Source organism: Zootoca vivipara, chromosome 2 (assembly GCF_963506605.1).
Source record: "Zootoca vivipara chromosome 2, rZooViv1.1, whole genome shotgun sequence".
Lineage (NCBI taxonomy): Eukaryota > Metazoa > Chordata > Lepidosauria > Squamata > Lacertidae > Zootoca > Zootoca vivipara.
In genome coordinates, this window is record NC_083277.1 from 19,254,251 (window position 1) to 19,277,384 (window position 23,134).

The 23,134-nt window shown below is 47.3% G+C and overlaps 1 protein-coding gene across 2 annotated transcripts; it reads left to right on the forward strand.

Moving 5' to 3' along the window:
* The first annotated feature begins 5,510 nt into the window (after positions 1-5,510).
* Positions 5,511-20,737, forward strand: LOC118080897 (probable peptidyl-tRNA hydrolase 2). Of its 2 annotated transcripts, none has more exons than XM_060271241.1 (6): positions 5,511-5,633; positions 5,788-5,862; positions 9,338-9,418; positions 11,239-11,336; positions 11,531-11,645; positions 14,619-20,737. In XM_060271241.1, the coding sequence occupies exons 1-6, from the start codon at positions 5,538-5,540 to the stop codon at positions 14,733-14,735; spliced, it is 582 nt and encodes a 193-aa protein (XP_060127224.1). In that variant the 5' UTR covers positions 5,511-5,537; the 3' UTR covers positions 14,736-20,737. The 2 variants fall into 2 exon arrangements, with proteins under 2 accessions (XP_060127224.1, XP_034962803.1); XM_035106912.2 differs by having other exon boundaries at positions 14,646-20,737.
* The last annotated feature ends 2,397 nt before the right edge of the window (positions 20,738-23,134 follow it).

Below are 23,134 nucleotides of genomic sequence, written 5' to 3' on the forward strand. Positions count from 1 at the left end.
TTGCGGACCCCTCTGGCATAGCTCGCGGACCCCTGGGGGTCCGCGGACCACCTGTTGGGAACCACTGATCTAGATGAATGTTTCAGCCCATCCAGTTCCCCATGTTACAAAATTCAAAGCTGTTTTCCCCCTCACCCACTTTTAAGAGCTTTGTGAGCATGTGCACACCTGTTCATCACCCCACCCACTCCACTTAGACACCTTTGTTGGTTTTTGACTTTTGATCTGTACTGCATGAGCTCACAGAGATGTCTTAAGGTCCCCCTACGTCACCTTTGGTGTTAACGCACCTCATCGGCAAAATTATTTTTTGGCTGTGTTCGTAGGGGCCCCATGTATAACTTGATTTTTCATTAAAATACCGTTTTTTAAAAAAGACTGCAACCACAATGAATGGCCTGCTAATCTGAAGAAGGCAGAACTGTGTGCATCCGTGCAGGAAACAAGCAAAGAACAGAATGCAAACATACAGAAAAGAGCACGACTGGTTTAGCAAAATAAAATGTAATGAGTTGTAGCAAAGGATGCATTGGTGTAAATACTGTATACATAACTCTGGTTTTCGACTTCCATTTTTTGCAAAATTGGCCAAAATTCTTAAACTGAACAGTTGCATGCACAAAACTCCTCATGGTGGAAAGTCAAGAGTCCTCCTTGGTGCTGCTGCAGCATGCAGAAATGAGCCTAGGACGCTGCTTTCTACTGAGTCAGACCCATCTTGCCATCCAGTTCAGGACTGTTGACACCTGTGTTCTTCAACCTCATGTCTCCATACGTGGTTGGACTCCAACTTCCAACATTCCTGGCTAGTCCTACAACATCTGGAGACATGCGGTTGAAGAACACTGGTCCACACTACTAGACTCTCTCCAGGATCTGAGACATGCGTATCTCTTAGTACCTTCCTTGAAAAGCCAGGGATTGAATCTGGAATCTTCTACATGAGCTACATTCCCACCTCAACAATTCTCCATAGCTCTAAGCTCTCTCTCCTCTTCCCACAACCTCCATAACGGTGTCTCCCTATCCTTCAGTGGCATTGCCGCCTTCCTTCTCCACCCCCAATCACCACTTGAACGCTAGTGGCAACACAGTGGAAATCAAGACCAGCCTTTCTCAACCTTGGGTCTCCAAGGGTCAATAGGGGTCCAAGGGACTATAACAGGGGTCCAAGGGACTATAACAGGGGTCAGCAAACTTTTTCAGCAGGGGGCCGGTCCACTGTCCCTCAGACCTTGTGGGGGCCCGGTCTATATTTTGAAAAAAAAATATGAACAAATTCCTATGCCCCACAAATAACCCAGAGAGGCATTTTAAATAAAAGGACACATTCTACTCATGTAAAAACACCAGGCAGGCCCCACAAATAACCCAGAGATGCATTTTAATAAAAGGACACATTCTACTCATGTAAAAAACATGCTGATTCCCGGACCGTCCGCGGGCCGGATTTAGAAGGTGACTGGGCCACATCCGACTCCCCGGGCCTTAGTTTGGGGACCCCTGGACTATAACTCCCTTGATCCCTAGCTAGCAGGACCAAAGGTGGCCAGGGATGATGGGGGTTGTAGTCCAACAATATCTGGGGACCCAACATTTAGAAAGGCTGTTCTATCTAGACTGTGGACTTGTTGGCCTTATGGTAGTGGTGGTGGCTCTTCGGGGATGACAATGTTTATGGTTTCACCTACTTCAGAATGTAGTAAGCTGGCTATCTCTGGGAGCCCCCCAGCCATGGAAGGTTGGCCCATTAGGGCGAATGGACATTGCCCCACTGACCTCAAGTCTGCCCTTACCAGCCCAACTCCTTCCTGCCTTCTTTCTTACAACTAGTCTAGGAGGTGGCTTCCTAGACTTCCTCCTGTGTGGTCCCAGTGTAGCCCTAACCATTCACACCCACAGGAATTTTTTTGACCCAGCAATAGGCAGGAATATATCACTCATTGCCCAAGGGAGAGCAGGGCAGCCAATTTCTTTTTCTTATTTATTAAATTTTTATTCCATTTTCTTTTTCAATTATTACACACATCACATATCCATAACATTCATATTGCATTCCCTCTTCCCACCACTCCTGGGCTTCCCCCAACTTTGACTTCTGATTTATTTTTCACCTATTACACACTGCTGTTTCTTTATTTTCTACATATTATTTCTTTATTTTCTACATATTTTTGTTGATAAAGGTGTGAGTGTTTATTTAAATCCTGTCATCAAGTCAATATCTTCCTTTGTTTCTGCAAGTAGATTATAAATGGTTCCCATTCTCTTTCAAAGTCACTGTTGTCTTTCCCCCGAAGTCTGTCTGTCAATTTTGCCATTTCTGCATAGTTCATCAGTTTTTCTTGCCATTGTTGTTTAGTTGGTACTTCTCTAGTCTTCCAATTTTGTGCTATCAAGATTCTCGCCACTGTAGTAGCGTACATAAATAGCGTCCTCTTCTTTTTCGGTAAATCTTGGCCTAAAATGCCTAACAAGAAAGCTTCTGGTTGTTTAACAAATGTTATTTTCAACATTTTCTTCAATTCATTGTATATCATTTCCCAGTACAGTTTTACCTTTTTGCAATCCCACCACATATGGTAGAACGTAACCTTCTGCAGGGCAGCCAATTTCAAGACACCACCAATATTGCACAATGATCCCAGCCGATAAGGCTGCTGATCTGAGCTGCCTTCCCCTCACGCTGAGGGAGAACAAGCAAGCTGATTGTTCTTCCTGACAGTAAGAGCTGTTCGGCAGTGGAATTTGCTACCAAGGAGTGTGGTGGAGTCTCCTTCTTTGGAGGTCTTTAAGCAGAGGTTTGACAGGCATATGTCGAGAATGCTTTGATGGTGTTTCCTGCTTGGCAGGGGGTTGGACTGGATGGCCCTTGTGGTCTCTTCCAACTCTATGATTCTATGATTCTATGAACAATTTATTATTTATACCCCGTACATCTGGCTGGGTTTCCCTAGCCACTCTGGGCGGCTTCCAACCAAATATTAAAAACAGTACAGCATCAAATATTAAAAACTTCCCTAAACAGGGCCGCCTTCAGTTGTCTTTTAAAAAAGTAAAATAGTTGCTTATTGCCTTGACATCTGATGGAAGGGCGTTCCGCAGGGCAGGTGCCGCTACCGAGAAGGCCCTCTGTCTGGTTCCCTGTAACCTCACTTCTCGCAATGAGGGAACCGCCAGAAGGCCCTCGGTGCTGGATCTCAGTGTCCGGGCTGAATACCCTTCAGGTATACTGGACCGAGGCAGTTTAAGGCTTTAAAGGTCAGTACCAACACTTTGAATTGTGCTCGGAAACGTACTGGGAGCCAGTGTAGATCTCTCAGGACCGGTGTTATGTGGTCCTGGCGGCCACTCCCACACTTGGCAGGGGGTTGGACTGGATGGCCCATGTGGTCTCTTCCAACTCTATTATTCTATGATCACCCTCACTTCAAGGGACCAGGGCACTACCTCCCCCTGGCTCTGAGGCGGAGCAGCTTTTCTCATTCAGCAGAAAAGCAGCCGCCGCCGCCACAGTAGACATGCATCTTTCCTGGCTGTCTCACTGAGGCAGCTCAATGGACCACCACCATCACCACCCTCTCCCACTCAAACCATGCAATGGAGGAGACTCTGCTTCCTCTCCTCCATGCAGCCAATCTTCATGACTGCTCCTTGCCTCATCCCCACTCTGATCCAGCTTCAGACATTGTGGTATATCATGTTTAGCTGCTCATTTATCACGATGTTGAAAAATCAGATATCGTGGGCGGGGGGGGGGGGAATGAGGATGGTTTGGCTCTGCCCGTCGTTGGCTCTGGCTCCCCCTGCTGTTGACCTCCTTGCCTTCTACCCTCTCGTTTTCAATGGGCAGCAGCCACTGACTGCAGAGAGCCAGTGTGGTGTAGTGGTTAAGAGTGGTAAGATTCCCTGCTCCTCCAAATGCAGCTGCTGGGTGACCTTGGGCTAGTCACACTTCTCTGAGGTCGCTCAGCCCCACTCACCTCACAGAGTGTTTGTTGTGGGGGAGGAGGGGAAAGGAGATTGTTAGCCGCTTTGAGACTCCTTCGGGTAGTGATAAAGCGGGATATCAAATCCAAACTCTTCTTCCAAACTTTTCACGTTGGTGGCACACTTTTTAGACATGCAACATTTTGTGACACAGGAATTCACCTTTACTAGCAAACGAGGTTAAACGAACCCCTTTCCTACCCCGGGAGGAGCACAGGGAGTGTTCATGCAACACACCTACACTGCAGCCGATACACTAACGTGTTTGGAAAGCTCTGCACTACTGCCTCATAATGCTGAGCAGAGACCTGGAAAGTTGTCACAGGGACATTTACATATGGGGGACGCGGGTGGCGCTGTGGTCTAAACCACTGAGCCTCTTGGACTTGCTGATCAGAAGGTCAGCGGTTCAAATCTGCACGAGGGGGTGAGCTCCCGTTGCTCTGTCTCAGCTCCTGCTAACCTAGCAGTTTGAAAGCATGCCAGTGCAAGGAGATAAACAGGTTCCGCTGTGGCGAGAAGGTAAATGGCATTTCTGTGCGCTCTGGTTTCTGTCACAGTGTCCCGCCAGAAGTGGTTTAGTCCTGCTGGCCACATGACCTGGAAAGCTGTCTGTGGACAAACGCCGGCTCCCTTGGCCTGAAAAGCGAGACGAGTACCGCACCTCAGTCGCCTTTGACTGGACATAGCCATCCAGGCGTCTTTTATACACGAGGGTGTAAAAGAAGCAAGTAATGTAAAGAGTGGGGCTTAAACAGTAATGCAAAAAGCAGTCTGTCACAATTTAATTCAAAGTGCAGTCTGTCACAATTTACTTCGGGGTTTTCAGGCAATCCTATACGGTACTTGCTCACCCAGAAGTAAGTACCACTGTGTTGACTCCGGCCCATAAGTGTGTATAGGATTGTGGCCTGAATGTGTGCAAGGCCAAGGAGACCCTCCGCTCCACAAAATTGCTCTCTTTTCACCCTGCAATGCCAACATTCATAGGCGAGGTTTATACAGTATTGCCTTTGGGCCTCTTCCCCCCCCCCCCATTGGCGGTTTGTTTTTTTTGTGTGTGGCCTTGTTCATTCAAACACACATTCCGCGCATTGAAATCATACTTGGTGGTGGGGCGCAGATTTTTATTCTTATTTACGGTATGTATTATTATAAATATTATATATACCGCATACATACCGTAAATAAGAATAAAAATGTGCGCCCCAGCACCGTATATATATACTGTATATGGGCTTTTCCTTGCAGGAGCGCTTGCATATATATATGCCTACCCCGCCTACCCACCTAGCAGGGAGGCTGGAACGCGACCGCGTCACGTGCGGAAGAAGCGACCAAAGGCGCGCGCAAGTTCACGAACCTGGACTGGCCGCGGCGGTCACGAGGGGGAAAGCGCTGCTCGGCGGGCGCCGGCCACTGGTCGCAGCCTCGGGGAGCCAACGCGGCGATTGGCCGAGAGGCGGCGGCGGCGGCTCCCATTGGCCGGGAGGCGGCAGGGGAGGCCAATAGGAGGGCAGAGCGCCGGCAGCAGCAGCTGTAAAAGAATGGAGTCGCAAGCGCTAGACTCGGACTCGGGCGTGGACGAGTCTCTCGTCGCGCCGCTGCTGGAGCTTGGGATCCCTGAGGTGGCGGCGCGGCGGGTGGGTCGCCCGGCCGGCGGATCTCTTTTTCTCGTGGGGTGGGAGGAGGGGATGGGGGCCGCTTGCGCGTTGTGGCGCTGGCGGCGCCGGGTGTGGGCCGGGATCCACCCCTTGAAGCCGATCCTTACGGCCGTCTCCCTTTCCCTTCCCGCAGGCTCTGGCGCTCACCGGGGGCCGCTCGGCCGAGGCGGCGGCGCAGCTCTACTTCAGCAGCGGCCTCGATTCCCAGGTAATCCGTCCCGATCTCCCCCGCCCGATCCCGTTTTCCTGCCTCCTGATCCCGCCGGGGATCATTTTACGGCCTAACCCAACGCACTCTTTGTTTCATCGACCCTGCCTTGCTGCTGCTGCTACGCTTTTTAAAATCCTTGACTCGCAAACCTTTCTTTCGGCTGACGCGGTTTCTGAGCATGTGAAGAGCGCCTCTTTTGCGGTCCGGCACGCTCTGGAATTGGATACTGGGGATTCCCGCGTCGGAGGGTGTGGCGCCCCGAGGTGATCCTCAAGAGGCGACTGAGCAGCTCGCCGAGATTTTTTGACCCTGTGTTGCGACGGTACACGCGTGCCCAGCAACCGCGTGCACGCATTCTTACTCCCCATCCCTTGAAAGACGGGTTTTTGCTTCCTTCCCGCACCCACCCACTAATGTGTTTGCTCGCGTGTGGTTTTCCTGGAAAGCGCAGGTGAGGATTAACCTCCCCAAGCCTAATTTTAGTGGAAATAATAGGAACCTGTGAGTGTCAGGGAAGGCCTCTTGCGTGTCTATGTATGTCTGTGGGTGCCACCTTGGTGACCTGTGACAATAGAAACTAATCGCTGTTGCCTGTTTCACAGCCATTACTTTTTTAGCCTGTCTCTGAGTAACTGTGTCTGAAACACCTAACTATAAGCATGTTAAATACTTATAACTGGAGCTCTTCTCCTCATTCTCCATTTTGCTCTGCTAACCTACTTAATGAATGATCCCATCCACCACACCTATCTGGTTGTTAGGATGCAACTTGGCACAGTGCCCTTTAACTGGTTCATACTGAATGGTTATGGAGGATGACCAGCAACGAGAGTATTTAGCGCCTAGATTTTTGTGATATGCGCAGAAGGCCGTAATGCTGGATTTACATTAAATCAATAGAAGGGGGGAGAGTGTTTCCAGAAAGCCTACTGATCTTTGGAGGGTACTGACACATGCAGGAAGACATCCCTCCTGCCTCCTGCAAAATGAGAAGCCCTGTTTTATGTAAAAAGCAAGTCCACTTGTGATTTACAATATGCATAATCTATGTGTTGGTAACCTCAAGATTTGATTAGTGCAAATCTCTTGGGTCTGGAAGCGTTGGTTAGTGCAGAACGCTTTGGCTAGATAGGAAGGAGACTACCAGCAATACATGGTGTTGCTGCAAAGACCTGCATTGACTTCCCATTTGCTTCTGGGCCAATTTCAAGGTTTTTGTACCAGACCTGTGCAAAGGACTGAACCCACCAAATCTGCCATGGCTTCAACCTCCAGCTGCCTGTCAATACTCCGGGTTTCTATAGTCTGTGTGGCCTTTGACTGTGTGTTGTGCCCCCTCTTAAGTATCTCCTTTTCCCACACTGTGTGGGAGACAACTTCCATGAAGTTTTTAAGCAGAGGTTGGATGTGTGGATCTGTCATGTGTGGATCTAGTTGAGATTCCTGCATTGCAGGGGGTTGGACTAGATGACCATGGGTTTCCCTTCTAACTCTACACTTCCATCCTTTGATGTACAATGCCCTGAATAACTTAGGCCCAGGACTGCTTGAGGATTGCCTTCCTCTTTACAGCCCAAATCTATAACTCGACAATCCTGGGGGAACACTGTTAGCGGTTCTCTGTGGGCCAGAAGCACAACTGGCTTTAAGAAACGAAGCCAATTGTTGCCTCAACTGAGACAATTACATTATCTTGGCAAGAGGAAGCAGAAAGCTTATAGGTGCCCTGCTCTGAAAGCAATGTTAGATCAGGAAAATAACCTTTCCTCTTTCCCCAGCCTTCTGCTGATTAAAACTCCTTGGGGAAGAATCTGTCCTTTTAATAAAAAAATACTGGAAAAAGGAAAAACCTGCCCTTTATCTTAGTGGCAGAAAATTATTATTAGTAATAGTAGTAGTAATATATTGCCCTTTATCTGAAGATCACAGGGCGGTTCACAACATAAAACATAACCTTTCTCCTTGGCCCTTCGGAGTCCTAGTCTACACATTCAGAATAATCATATTTGATGTATTTTAATGTTTGTTGGAAGCCGCCCAGAGTGGCAGGGGAAGCCCAGTCAGATGGGCAGGGTATAAATAATAAATTATTATTATTATACCCTGCTTTCCCGAAAATAAGATATACCCATAAAATAAGCCGTAGCAGGATTTCTAAGCATTTGTGCAATATAAGCCATACCCCGAAAATAAGACATAGTGATAGGCGCAGTTCTGGAGGACGCCAAGGACGAGGCGAGCCTGAACGCATAATAAAAAAATAAGTCATCCCCTGAAAATAAGCCATAGTGTCTTCTTGAGGAAAAATAAATATAAGACAGTGTCTTATTTTCAGGGAAACACGGGTAGTAGTTCATTCAGCTCTGCTGCAGGAAGAAGCTTCTGGCAGGCCTGCCGAAGGGCTATCATGTGTAAATAACATAGCTGAGATTTCTGGTCCTGCAACTGTTTCACCCTGTTATTCTGGTGAAGCGATTGCAGTACATGATACCCTCGTAAAGGCTTCCTTAGCACCTCTTTCCACGGTGAAGTAGAACGAACCTAATTCCACAGGTATTAAACAGCTATATATCATAGAATCATAGAGTTGGAAGAGACCACAAGGGCCATCCAGTCCAACCCCCTGCCAAGCAGGAAACACCATCAAAGCATTCTTGACATATGCCTGTCAAGCCTCTGCTTAAAGACCTCCAAAGAAGGAGACTCCACCACACTCCTTGGTAGCAAATTCCACTGCCGAACAGCTCTTACTGTCAGGAAGTTCTTCCTAATGTTTAGGTGGAATCTTCTTTCTTGAAGTTTGAATCCATTGCTCCGTGTCCGCTTTTCTGGAGCAGCAGAAAACAATCTTTCTCCCTCCTCCATATGACATCCTTTTATATATTTGAACATGGCTATCATATCACCCCTTAACCTTCTCTTCTCCAGCCTAAACATACCCAGCTCCCTAAGCCGTTCCTCATAAGGCATTGTTTCCAGGCCTTTGACCATTTTGTTTGCCCTCCTCTGGACACGTTCCAGCTTGTCAGTATCCTTCTTGAACTGTGGTGTCCAGAACTGGACACAGTACTCCAGGTGAGGTCTGACCAGAGCAGAATACAGTGGTACTATTACTTCCCTTGATCTAGATGCTATACTCCTATTGATGCAGCCCAGAATTGCATTGGCTTTTTTAGCTGCTGTGGGCAGGACCTGGCTTGTGGGAAATGGCGAAGGGCTGTACCACAGTGGCAGAGCACATGCGTTGCATGTTCAAGGTCCCAGGTTCAATCTCCAGAGACAGGCCTTAGGAGAGACCTCTGGCTGAAACTCTGGATGACCATTGCTGGCCAAGTGTAGACAGTACGGAGATGGCTGGACCAGTGGTCTAACTCAGTATGACGCAACTATCTGTGAACCTGAGCTGTAAACAGGAGAGGCAGGTGACTTGCGCTGTGACGAAAGGGACTTGTTCATCACCATCTCTTTCCAGGAAGAAGAGGATGCACAAGGCAGCGGTTACTATAAGATGGTCTTTGTGGTGAACATGGAGCTCTCCATGGGGACTGGAAAGGTAAAGCTACTCATGGGTTGTTCCAGCATTTTGGCCCTTTTAAGTGGCAGTTGGCTTTGCTTGCTGATTTGCTTACATGGGGGCAGGATGATGGTCCTCAGGTTCTTCATCCTTGGCTCACACAAGGGCTGAAAAGTGAAAGCAAACAAGAGTCCTTGAGTAATGAGGGGCTCCTGGTTTTGCAATAAATTTGTGGATGGAGGCCCAGTAACAATACTATTGCTCCTGAAATAAGTCTACCTGCTATTGTTGAGCCCTATCTAGAAGATGATTTGGGTTATGATTCCTATGTAAAAAGGTGAAAACATTCCGGGAGCAAATATATAATGAAATAAAGAAGATGCTAAAATATACTTTCCCCCAAGAAACCCGAAGCCTTCTTGCTAGGGCTGATGGGAAGTGAAATTAGTAAGAACGATTGAAAAATATTCATGTATGCCACCACAGCGGCGAGAGTGGTTTTAGCTCAAAGGTGGAAAACAGCAGAAATCCCAACAATAGACGAGTGGCGGGCTAAACTAATGGAATACGCAGAGTTGGCAAGGATGACAGGACGAAGAAGAGACCAAAAAGACCAAAGGTTTCAAAAGGATTGGAACAAATTTGTGGAATACTTAAAGGGATATTGTAAAAATGTGAAGACGCTGGTAGGATTCACATAAAAACTGCAACAAAAAGAATAGATACCTATGTCTGTGAATAAGATAAAATGGAAAATATTAAAGAGAAAGACGGGGGAAATGGGGAAAGCACATAAAAATAAGAGAAGAAATTGGAAAACCAAATGAGGGGAAGAAGGGAAGTCTGGTTTGGCAAAACATGAGTATGGATGAAAAATCTGTATAAATAGAATCATAGATGTATTAATTGTATAAAATAGAGGTTTGTATTAATATGATAACCAATGTTTATTAGAGGTGTATCAATATGGGAAACTGTGGATTAAGGTTACTTTGGACATATTTGTTTTGTATTTGAGAAAATAATAAAAATCATTTTTTTTAAAAAAAGATTCCTAACTTGTTGCCAGCCTGCGCCTTGCAGGTAATGGCAGGGTATCTCTGCAGCCGGCTGTTGTCTTCTGTCGCAGCAGAGGCACAGCAGATTTGTAACGATGCTTTGGCACAAGCCGTGCGAGGGAAGTGGGTTTCTTGTTTCTTCCGCCCCCCCCATTTTGAATTCATTTTCATTTGATTTTTACAAATACAAAGTTATTAAAATCCAAATATAAATCCATGTACAGAGGTTACTCCGAATCTCACGACTTAACCCCCACCATAGCTGCCAAGTTTTCCCTTTTCTCGCGAGGAAGCCTATTCAGCATAAGGGAAAATCCCTTAAAAAAAGGGATAACTTGGCAGCTATGCCCCCCACCCCCTCCATGGGGTCCCATTTTGAACATTTACAACTGCATATTCTTACATAATCCTGACTTTTATCGAAACAAAACAAAAAAATTCCTTCCAGTAGCACCTTAGAGACCACAACTAAGTCTCTAAGGTGCTACTGGAAGGATTTTGTTTCGACTACGGCAGACCAACGCGGCTACCTGCCTGTATCCTGACTTTTATATCAGTCCATATTGTCCATGGTATTTGTTAAACTACAAGTGAAATAAAAATCCTGCCAGTGTTTCCATCTGCCTATAGTGGTCTCCTAAATAACTTATAGTTTCCCCCCATTCTTTTAAAAAGTTTTTTGTCCTCTTGGTTTCGGAGTTTTGCCATTTTGGCCTGGTCCATCAGCTTGGTTTGCCATTCCTCTCTGGCAGGGGCCTTGCCTTCTTTCCGTTTTTTGATTCCTGGTGCTTATTGTTGCAGATCGCCGCTCAAGTGGGGCATGCTGCAGTTGGCCTGTTCCAGTTGTTGCAGGAGAAGTCGTCTCACAGGGACATCATCAACCAATGGGATGAACAAGGGTAAGGAAGCAAAAGGGGAATGAGGCCTGCGGAGGACACCATCCTCCTAAGACAGGGGTTAGCAAACTTTTTCCTGGGCTGCTGGTCTCTGTAGCTGCCTTAGGGCAGACTCTTGGGCTGGAGGTGCAAGATTCTGCGTCGGGGGTGGCGTGGGAGCTGGTATTACACTCAAGATTGCTTTGCCTTTCTCTCAGCGCAAAGAAAGTCGTACTGCAGGGTTCCAACACGGACCAGTTGCTGGAGCTGCATGCCTTGGCCCTGAGCCTGGAACTGCCAACGTACCTAGTGCAAGATGCAGGGAGGACCCAGGTAATTGGCCAAAGCCTCTGAAAGTCGGTTCGCGCTTCCTAGGTATGTTGCCTTGGACAAAGCGAATGTACCTTGTTCTTGAGTTCTGCTGGGATAGTACGCAGGTATGTATGTATGTAATGGAAGAGGGCTTTAATTGCTGCACATGGGGTGGGGCTTGATGACTTCTTGGGCAGATTGGGTATGTTTGCAAATACCTTAATTACTTCTGGTTTCAGAACTTGAAGGAGAGCAAAAGGATGTTTTTTATTTTCTAGTTAGGCTCTCTATAGGGCAGGATTCATTAAGGGGAGTAGGTTTCAAAACGATGAAGGTTTCCACCGAATGCTGGAGAATGCTGGCTATGGGAGGACTTAGAAATAAAATAAACAAAGCTTCTGCCTTTTGAGCACTGGAATGCTGTTTCTAAGCCTGTAGTTGAAACTGGTGTCTATTAAGGTTCCCCCCCCCCTACAAGATTGAGCAGAGTTGGCAACTTAAAGGTAAAGGGACCCCTGACCATTAGGTCCAGTCATGACCGACTCTGGGGTTGCGCGCTCATCTCGCATTATTGGCCAAGGGAGCCGGCGTACAGCTTCCAGGTCATGTGGCCAGCATGACAAAGCCGCTTCTGGAAAACCAGAGCAGCACATGGAAACGCCGTTTACCTTCCCGCTGTAGCGGTTCCTATTTATCTACTTGCATTTTGACATGCTTTCGAACTGCTAGGTTGGCAGGAGCTGGGACCGAGCAACAGGAGCTCACCCCATCACAGGGATTCGAACCGCTGACCTTTTGATCAGCAAGCCCTAGGCTCAGTGGTTTAACCCACAGCGCCACCTGGGTCCCAACTTACGCAACTTTTATTTATGAAAGGTTCCTTCCAGGTGATAACAAAAGCTGTGTTCTGCGGCTAGCTGTACAGTTGCCATTTTGGGAGATCCTTTGCTGCCAAGGGGCAAGCTACAAACCTGAAAAATTCAGCCTAACATTCAAAATTCACATCCACTTAAAAAACCCCACATATTTCCAATTTAGATGAGGCTTATCTTGCTGACCTCAACAGTTTCCTCTTTTGAATCCTTACAAAGATCTGGTTTAAACTAGTAGCCCAGCGAAATAATCTCTCGATACCTTGAGCGTTGGAATGTTGAGGCTAGTAGGAGAGGATAGATTGATTAAATAATATTCTTCCTCACTCACGCTAATGAGCTAGTAGCAGAGCACATTCCCTTGTACATTGCAGGAAGCTGGTTGATGGATTTGTGAGAATCGTATGAGCTAAGCAATCCAGATTGGATTGTTCCTGGTAAATCCCCTTTAGTTCCCTTTTAAAAACAATAATGACACAACAGTCTTCTTTTAAAAGTAATGATAAGGTTTACTTACATTCAGTTCACAGTACGGTCCTGAAGGCGGGCTTTAGCTTGTAGTAAATCGGTGCCAGATTTACGTATAAGATAAACAAGCTATAGCTCAGGGCCCCACTCTCTTGGGGCCTCCCAAAAAATTGAAAGGAAAAAAGCCCTTGATGTACATTTCCAAAATATAAGATTAAAAAAACCAAATAAATTAAAACCTACATACAGCAAATGGCTTTAGAGACCTATTAGGTCCATAAATGACCATATAGCATACATTCAACACAACAAACAGCGACAATTTGTTGTTGACAAAGGACAGCTGGACATATAAAGGGCCCCATCACCTTCAGTAGCTTAGGGCCTCATCAAACTTAAATCCAGCCCTGGTTACAATTACAGAGAAATGTGTGGGTTCATTCTCTTGTGAGGGATGAGTCCATGTGCTGCTGGCTGAGATCCAGCAGACAGCAAAAGGCATAATGGAGAGGAGGGATCAAGAGAGTAAGAGGAAGATGGCTGTGTGAATGGCCCCTTTATAGGGTCTGCCAGGGTCACGCCCATCTACCTGGTCCCATGCCGGGGGTTGGTGCTCCAGACCAGATGTGACAGGAAGTCCTCCTGGCTGGAGGAACATTCCCCTGTGTGTCCACTCTGGGCAAACAGGAAATGTTGTACTTGACTGCTTCAGTGATGTTAAATCCCACATTGGGAAAGTATTCAGCAGGGGTTTTACATCACTCCCGCTAGTGTATTCATCTCTTTGTAAGTATCTTTTACATAGTCTACAAATTTACTCCATTCCTTCCGAAATCTCCCGTCGTCCTGGTCACGAATTCTATGGGTTAGTTTGGCCGTCTCCACGTAGTCTATCATTTTCATCCGCTGCTCCGCTATCGAGGGTACCTCCTGCAATTTCCACTGATGTAAAACCTACATCTTTGATATTAAGTAAATGCACGATCGGATAGATATATTTTAACAGCGGGTGGGGGGGGGGAGGGAAGTCGGAGCTTGACAAAGCTGTATGTTCTATAAACATACAGCTTTTAATTAAAGGGAATAGCTCTGAAAACTCCCATTGCCAGTCCACTGTAGAAAATATTCCCATTTCTCCACCCATTTCAGCTGGTTCAGGAGCAATTGGAACAGGCTTTATAGGTGATTTTCCTTACCCCAATGCAACACAATTACTGGTAAACTGGTTAATAGAGAGCCAGTGTGGTGTAGTGGTTAAGAGCGGTAGACTCGTAATCTGGAGAACCGGGTTCGCGTCTCCGCTCCTCCACATGCAGCTGCTGGGTGACCTTGGGCTAGTCACACTTCTCTGAAGTCTCTCAGCCCCACTCACCTCACAGAGTGTTTGTTGTGGGGGAGGAAGGGAAAGGAGAATGTTAGCCGCTTTGAGGCTCCTTAGCGTAGTAATAAAGCGGGATATCAAATCCAAATGTTATGTATGTATTATATTTAAGAATTGAAAAATGTTAAATGAAAACAATAAAAATTTAATGGTGTAAAAAAAAAAGTATTCAGCAGGGGGTCTGCGGTGCTGAACCTCGAATGAGAGCACGGTAGATCGAGGGGCGGCCCCAGCTCTCTGGCAGCTCTCTCCTCAGTGCTTTGCTTGCCCCAGCTGTGGGGTGTCCTCTCTGTGTTTCAGGTTCCGACGGGCTCCCACACGGTCCTCGCCATCATGGGGGAGGAAGAGATGGTGAACCAGGTGACCGGGCAGCTGAAACTGCTGAACTGAGAAGCGCTTCAGAGCGTGGCTCTGTCTCTGCCCCACGTGGAGTCCGCGGGGCAAGCCGCCCCTGTGTGTGTGTGTGCGCGCGCACGCTTTTCTCGTGGGAAGAGGAAGCTCCTGCCGACAGCAGCTCTCGAGGCCCGTCAGGGCAGCATGCCGAATAGAGGGGTGTCTCTCCTTTATGATAAGAAGAGCATTCCTTCTCCCCCCCCTTTCTTTTTCTTTCCATTAAGGCGGAGGCTTTGAAGTTCTCTCCTCTCCCAGTTGGATTGTTAGGGTGCTCTCCCCAATTGGCTCTTGTCATGGATAGTTCTGCATTTCCCATACCACCCTCAAACCAGGTGAGATGATGTACAGGTGTCGCCCAAGCTTGCTTTCTGCGCCGTGTGTGGGGGAAACCATGGAAGGAAGGCCGGGGTAACCTGGCAGCGAAACGGCTGATCTTGTACCTAAAGCATTTGTCAGTCTCGTTTGGGGCATTATTATTAATTATTATTATTGAAGGAATGAAGATGCCGCAGCCGCTCTGGACCACTTGTTATGTTGCTGAACTGCTCTTAGGGAGCCGTCGTTGTCTCTGTTTTAGCCAAAAGTAGTTGGAAACCCTTGTCTTTGTATTCCTGCTCGTGGACTGTTTTCCCAATCCTTGCGGCATCCTTCCTGTTGCCCTTTTCAGATGACTTCAAGGCGGGCGGGGGGGGGGGCGGGGAGGAAGGATTTTGAAAGTAGAGCTCGCAACGTACTATCATGTCTCCAGCCAACAGATGGGCGGATGGAATAAGGAATGGCTGTAGGAATAGGCCATAGCTGACACAGGAGGGTTAAAGCAGACATGGAGAACGTTTTTCTTTTGTGCTGGGGGGGGGCTGTATTCCTGGGTGGGTGGGGTAATCATTAGGGCTGCATGCTAGCAGTGGGCGGGATCCTAGTCTTTTCTCCCCTGCCTTCTCACACACATCCCCAATTTTGCTCCTTTCCCAGCCGCCCACATGAAATTAGGCTGCCCACCCTTGGTTGAAAGCAGCAGAGAGAGGCAGCCAAAGCAGGGGTAGCCAACATGGTGCCCTCCGGACGTTGCCGGACTCCCAACTCTCATTGGCCTCGGCCAGCATGACCAATAATCTGGGGTGTGTTCAGCAAAAACCTGGAAGGCCCAATGTTTGCTACCTAGCCTAGAGCTAAGGACCAGTGTAGAAGAGAATGCAGCTTTGCTGGGGTTCGGTGGTGTGCGTTCCTTCCTTTCCCCTCCCGTCCGATTAAAAACCCAGTGTGAGTTGTTCCTGTTTCGGTAGAACAACAGTATTCAACAAATAAATGAAAAATGTGCCTCTTGAGAAGAGAAGCGGGGGGAAGGGGGAGACAGACTTGAGAGCTCTGCTGCGCAGGTACTTGTCGAGTGGCGGGGCCTTTTCCAAGGTGGCAAAACAGAAGTCCAGTAGTCTTGGTGCCGTTCCCATAACACCTCCCTAAGGCATGTTTTAGTGTTTGTTCCAGATTCTCAAACATTCAGAACAAGAGGCTCGCACACCAGGTCTGCGACAGAGGCGTGGGTCTCTTGTTGTAGCGGTTTTTCTACCTGCTAGACATTGATATTTCCAGGACTCTCCCCCTATACCAAATTGCAACCTGCAATCCATTTTTGGACTTTTCGTCTTTTCCATTTTTGGACTTTTCGTCCTTCTGCTGTGAAAGGAATGAATGGTGGGCATTTTGAATTTTTCTGATAGCAGAAACTTGGGGGTGCAGTCAATAGGGGAGCCTGGGATTGCATGGCTCGGCTTAGCTTTTATATAGGGCTGTATTCGCTCAAGTCTTGGGTCATAAAATTTGGGTCAGTGGCGGTGGGCGTAGCCAGGATTTTTGTTTGGGGGGGGCAGGACCTCAGTTAGCTATGTGTTTTTATTGATTTTTGGGGGGGGGAGTTGCCTCCCCCCTTGCCTACACCCATGTCAGTGGCCCAGCCAGTTGAAGGCCAAAACTGTTAGCTTGTCTAGATGAAAGAAGGTGTGTGGTTTGCTCGACCAAAGTTACCAGCTCTTTTCCGACAGGGCTCTCTGCCTGTTGAAAAGGATATTCCCTAAGTGTCGTTTTTCCCAGCATGCAGATGACGTGATGAGAAAAGCTGTCTGCTTTAATTTTTAAGTGTTTTTTTAAAAAAATAAAAAATACATAGGTAACTCTAGATGCCACCTGTAACACCTGTATTGCCGCTTGTCCAGTTCAGTTTTCAGTACACATTGGCAGCTGTGGAAATGGGTGCCAAGTCTATGTCAAAAGTTGGAACAGAAGATGTAATATCACCCCCACCCCCTAATTTTAAGGTGGAACTCTAGTTGAAGGTCTTTTTCTAGCTGTAGCTTCAATTAATATAAAAAATACTCCCTGCGGGTTGGTTGCATAGCTCTGTGTCCATGGGAATTACGATGGTTCTGTTATAGTAAATTTGCAAAAAGGGGGGGGGGAAAGCTTACGAGTGTTGCAAATAGGCCATTCACCCAGAGTCCCAGGATATTGCAGTCCAGATAAGATTTGCCGTCAAACTCCCCTCCTTTAAAATGCGGCGCGGCACAGTATTGTGATGTGGCCCAATATTTGACTTCAAAAGAGGAAACTTTCCCCAAGTGAGGAGATTGATAAAAAAAAAAGAGGAAGTTGAAAGGTGAAACCCAGAGGATCGAGTCGCTCCAAAATGCTTAGGAGTTGTTAAAAAAGGCAATATTGGAAGCTCAGCAGGAATGTTTGCGGCAGACCAGGTACGATGTCATGAGGGCCCAAGACCAAGAGGATGCCAGCATGATTAAAGAGCAGAGTCAGGGAAATTGTTAAGGAGGCCCTTTTCAAAATACGGAAGCCTTATCTAAATGAAAAGCAACAAGAAGGAAGCAAAAGCTTTGGCAAAACAAGTGCATGCACACAGTAATGGATGCGTAAATGAATTTGAATACATTAGTAGCAGGAGACCATCCAGGGATGTGGTTGGACCTTTATGACAAGGAAGTCAAAGGATGATAAGGAGATGGAGAAGCTGAATGAATTATTTGCATGTCTTCTCAGTGGAAGTTTGCAGGGCAGATTGCAGTGGCAGAACTAATTTTTTTGCAGGAAGGGAGCCGGAGGAACTGAGGCAGTTAGTGGTGTTTAGAGACGAAAGTCTAGGTCTAACAGACAAAATGAAAACTGACAACTTACCAGGTCTGGATGGCGTCCACCTGAAAAGTTCTCAAAGAAGTCAAATGTTGAAACTGCAGAACTTCTCACAAAAAAAGGTTACTCGGATCAGCTTCTATAGCCAAGGGCTGGAAAGTAACCTATGTAACATCAAAAAGGGATCCTGGAAATTACTGGCCAGTTAGCTTAATGCCTGCCCTGGGTAAGCTGGTGGAAAGTATTGTTAAAGATAAAATAACCAAGCATATAGAAGAACAAGTCTTGCTGGAGCAGAGGCAAGCATGGCTTCTGTAGGGGCAAGTCTTGTCGCACGGACCTATTGGGGTATTTGAGAGTGTTAACAAGCATATAGATAGAGGTGATCCAGTTGACATAGTGGACTTGTGACTTTCAAAAAGCTTTTTTACAAGGTAGCCCACTGGAATAAGGATCAGGAATTGCTTAGGTTGGAGGCCCCAGAGTAGGAAAAAATGGGCAGTTCTCAGAATAGAGAGATGTAAAAAGTGGAGCGCCGCCACTATTGGGAGCTGCACTTTTTAACTAGTTATATTCAGGATCTAGAGTTGGAAGTTGGCAACAAGGTGGCCCAAGGCTTGCTGACGATACTAAACGGTTCAGTGTTGTTAAATCAACAAGAGCTCCGAAAGGATCTCTCCAGCGGGTGGTAAAATGGCAAATGCCATTCAATGTAAACAAGTGTTGGGGGCAAGAAAAATCTTACGTTTCACATATAACCCCATGGGATATGAAGTGGCGGTGACTGACCAGGAACGAGACCTTGAGACCTGAAGATGTTGGCAGCAGCAGCAGCTGTGAAAAAGGCAACTGCCCTGCTAGGAGTCATTATTGAAGGAGCTGAAAAGAATCTCATCATGCCGTTATACAAACCTACGGTGCGGCTACATTTGGAATACTGGCATGTCCAGTTCTGGTCGCCTCGCCTCAAAAAGGATATTGCAGAGTTTGAGAAGGTTCAGAGGAGGACAACCAAAATGATCAAGGGGGTGGAGGAAAGGTTGAAGCATTGAGGACTTTTTAATTTGGAGGAGAGGTGACCTGATAAGAGGATTATGGCATGGCCCAGAGGAGGTGGGTAGAGAAGTTTTTGCTCCTCGAACCCGTGGTCCTCCAATGAAGCTGGATGTTGGAAGATTCAGGACAGATAAAGAACGGCCACCAACTTGGATGGCTTTAAAAGAGGATTGATTAGGCAAAGTCATGAAGGATAAGCCTAGCCGCTGCTACCAGCCATGGTGGCGATGCTTGTGTACACTTGGGAGGCAGTCATGTTTCTGAATCCCAGTTGCTGGATACTACCAGAGAGGGAAAGGGCTCTTCTGCTCGGGTCCCGCTTGAGGGTTTCCCACGGGCATCCAGTTGGCCACTGTGAGAACAGGATGGTGGACTAGATGGGCCATTGGCCTGATCCGTTCAGCACGAACCAGCAGCTTTAATAGCCTGGCCCCGTTTTAACAGGTCACAAGGAGCGTTTCTGGGTAAGGACGGTTGAGTGGGGGGTCCTTTTTTTGTCATCCAATAAAAGCATTTTGTTAGCCTGCCTCTCTCACCCTGCCATTTAGGTCAAGTATTTCACCACACAATGAGACAAATTGCTGGCAGAAGCCCATGTTGCAGGCGGACGGGGGTGGGGTGGGGGGAGAGACAAAAAAAGCTTGCAACTAGGTTAAGAGCCTCTTGGAATATAGACAACGTGATGTTTACAGCAGAGTCATAAACCCCCCGATGGTTTGGAGTGACTCTTAATACAGGGTCCTGCTGGTAGGTGTGCAATTTGCTAAGTTTATGTACCGGCAAAGTAAAGAAACAAATGGCCCCGCGTATTTAGCGCTGGCAAGCCTCGAGGGCCGGAACGGTGGCAGAGCCAGCTGCCTCCCGTCTCCTCGCTTCTCTGTAGCGGCAAGCGCAGAGGATTTAGAAAAAGTGAAAGCAGGCAGGCAAGAAGAGGGCGGGAGAGAGTCCTGTTGGAAGCTGCTTGGCATTCCCATCTGTGCTACGGGTTCCACTTAGGTGGGTTAAAGCTGTGTACAGCCTGATCCCTGTTCTCAAGGCTCGAAGACCAATCCTGCTTATTACAAGAGAACTCGTTCCTATAGATGTGCGTCCGCCGGACGGTTGCTTTAACCCGTTGTGTGTGGCTGTGTGCTTCCCCGGCCGCTTTTGCACTTGTCTCGTTTCGACAGGAGGCGTTCAGCTTGCTAGTTTTGCCTTGCCCCCCCCCCTTAATAGGGTAGCTCCTGTGCCTTTTTTTAAAACACCTGTATGGTAAGTGAAAATTGTGGCATTCCTACTGCTGCTGCCGCCACCACCGGTTCCCCTGTTGCTCCTCTTGGCTCCGGATTTGGCAATTTGGGGAGCAGATTTGGCCCCTTGGTCTCACCTTCATGACGACTAAGGGAAGCAGGGCTTTGTGTAGCAGTGCAGACACCACCCTGTGGTCACAACTCTCTGCAATGCAGGTGACAGGTGGGTGGCACTGCAGTTCATTGGTCTGGTTTTATACATCAGTGTGAATACCGTGTGAAGCGACCGTGTTTTCTCTCGGCATTTGCTGGGTTTTTTCCTTGTTGAAGCCTTTGGCCATGTCCTATTATTATTAGCCGCGTGGATGAAGACTAAAAGACTCCTCCAAGTCTATTTTGACAGCATTCGCTCCCATTCCTCTCCTTTCCCCTTTCTACCTAATACTGTCAAATTTTAGATTGCTGCTTCATGGGGGCAGGGACCTGCCTCCCTTTTTTTCTTTTTAAATCAGCGCCGTAAGGGTTCCATGTACAATGATAGTGCTGTATAAATGATTAAAAATGTATGCAAGCTTCCAAGCGTATTGTGTTTTTAATTAAACGTTACATTTGCATATACCTGACATCCTACATCGCATTTAAATAACTTGCATTATAGTAATATACTAGTCCGGGTAAATCTTACTTTGTATCATCAGATTGCAGATGTTATTCAGCTCTGTTTTACTCATGATAGACCCACTGAAATTAATGAACATGACTAGGTTAGGTCCGTTAATGTCAGTATGTCTACTCGGACTAAAGTTTGTTTGAATGCCACCCAATATCAGTATTTCATGTATCAGTAAACATGAAAAAAGGAAATTATGCCTCAGTAGCATCAAGGGACCCAGGTGGCACTGTGGGCTAAACCACTGAGCCTAGAGCTTGCTGATCAGAAGGTCGGCGGTTCGAATCCCTGTGACAGGGTGAGCTCCCGTTGCTTGGTCCCAGCTCCTGCCAACCTAGCAGTTTGAAAGCACGTCAAAATGCAAGTAGATAAATAGGAACCGCTACAGCGGGAAGGTAAACGGCGTTTCCATGTGCTGCTCTGGTTTTCCAGAAGCGGCTTTGTCATGCTGGCCACATGACCCGGAAGCTATATGCCGGCTCCCTCGGCCAATAATGCAAGATGAGCGCGCAACCCCAGAGTCGGTCACGACTGGACCTAATGGTCAGGAGTCCCTTTACCTTTACCATCATAAAAGTGCATGTTATACTTCTGTCTCATTTACAACATAATTGGAGGTGTTATTTTGATAGACATGAGGGCTAGAAACTTAAAAGCCAGCTGAGTTGAGGCGTAGCTTCCAGCAAGCTCCAACACTTGGGATCCTAAGCATAAAAATCTGCCACGAGGTTCCATGTTTTGAGCACAAAGCTGTTTGTGAGAAGAGAAATCCTTGAGATAAGCAAGGCCAAAAAAAGTACAAGAGTCATAGCAGGAATGAGAACCAATAGACTCTTAACCACAGATGTCTGGGGAGAAGGATTGTTCCTTTGTCATGTGGGAGGTTAAAATTCTATTGAATACATTTATTATAATTTCCACCACAGCACATCCTTTGCATGCAGAAGGTTCCAGTTCTAGCCTCTGGCATCTGAAAGAGAAAAAAAGCAGGGAGCATTGGATAGGGAAGACCCTCAAGGACGACTGCCAGTCCGGGCAGACTGTGACTTGACTTGGATACAGTGGTACCGCGCAAGACGAATGCCCTGCAAGATGAATTTTTCGCAGACGAATGCGTCTTGTGGTCTGATGGTGACTCGCAAGACGAATTCGTTTTGCAAAAAATTCGTATTGCGAATCGCGGTTTCCCATAGGAATGCATTGAAATTTAATTAATGCATTCCTATGGGCCAAAAAAAAATTAAATGCATTCCTATGGGAAACTGCGATTCGCAAGACGAATTTTTCGCAAACCGAATTGACTCGCGGAACGAATTAAATCCGTCTTGCGAGGCAGCCCTGTACTTTAGTTGAGATTCCTGTATTGCAGGGGGTTGGAGTAGATCAGGCACCCCCAAACCCGGCCCTCCACATGTTTTGGGGCTACAACTCCCATCATCCCTATCTAACAGGACCCAGGGGTCAGGGATGATGGGAATTGTAGTCCCAAAACATCTGGAGGGCCGAGTTTGGGGATGCCTGGACTAGATGACCCTTGGGTCCCCGTCCAACTCTCATCATTTTGTGAAATAACAGCAGAGGGCTACAGCATTGGGGTCCTACTTAGGACTTCCCAGTGGCATTGAGTTTGCTGCTGCTTTGGGATACAGGATGGTGGAGAAGATGGGTTTTAGTCGGATTTGGTTGGACCTGGGGCACCCGTCCCCTTTCTGGATGGTGGGCCCCAACCCCCTTCAGATCCACCCAGCAGTCCAGAGGGCAGTTGTAGCCCAGAAACATTTGGCAGGCCTCAGTTCCCCCACCCCCCACCCCAGACTTTGGCAATAGTGGACTAGACGGACAAATACTTCGAGAGGCAGTTTTCTGGCTTCATATGACCAGGCGGTGAAAACTGCTGTCTTATCACCTCCCCACCCCCCAATATGAATTTAAGTTGTTGATGGAAGACCCAACATGCCTGATGAAAGTGAGCAAGGGTGTGTTTCACAGTGGCCAGCCCAGCGCTCTGAAAATGACCTAATCGTCCAGCGTGTACAATGCCTTTTTGGCCACCAGGTGCCGCTGTCTGTCCCCTGCTTTGCCACAGACATGGGGAGCAGCTGTGCCAGTTTCCTGTTCTCCACATCCTGGTGGAGGAGGGAGGCTGGACTGTTGCATTATGGGGCCTGATATAGAAACAGGGTTGTGGTGGCTGCTGCTTTTTTCTTTTCTCTCTTTTTTTAAAGTGGGGGATGGGACTTCCAAAATCTCAGCCTACCGGAAGGCAGCCTTCTGTCCCTTGCGCCGATATTAAGTGTTACTACATC

Excerpts from the sequence above, each read along its gene's own strand:
- LOC118080897 (XM_060271241.1), top strand. The coding sequence starts at position 5,538 with ATGGAGTCGCAAGCGCTAGACTCGGACTCGGGCGTGGACGAGTCTCTC. Across the intron at positions 5,863-9,337 it reads GCAGCGGCCTCGATTCCCAG|GAAGAAGAGGATGCACAAGG; the intron begins GTAATCCGTCCC and ends ATCTCTTTCCAG. Across the intron at positions 9,419-11,238 it reads TCTCCATGGGGACTGGAAAG|ATCGCCGCTCAAGTGGGGCA; the intron begins GTAAAGCTACTC and ends TTATTGTTGCAG.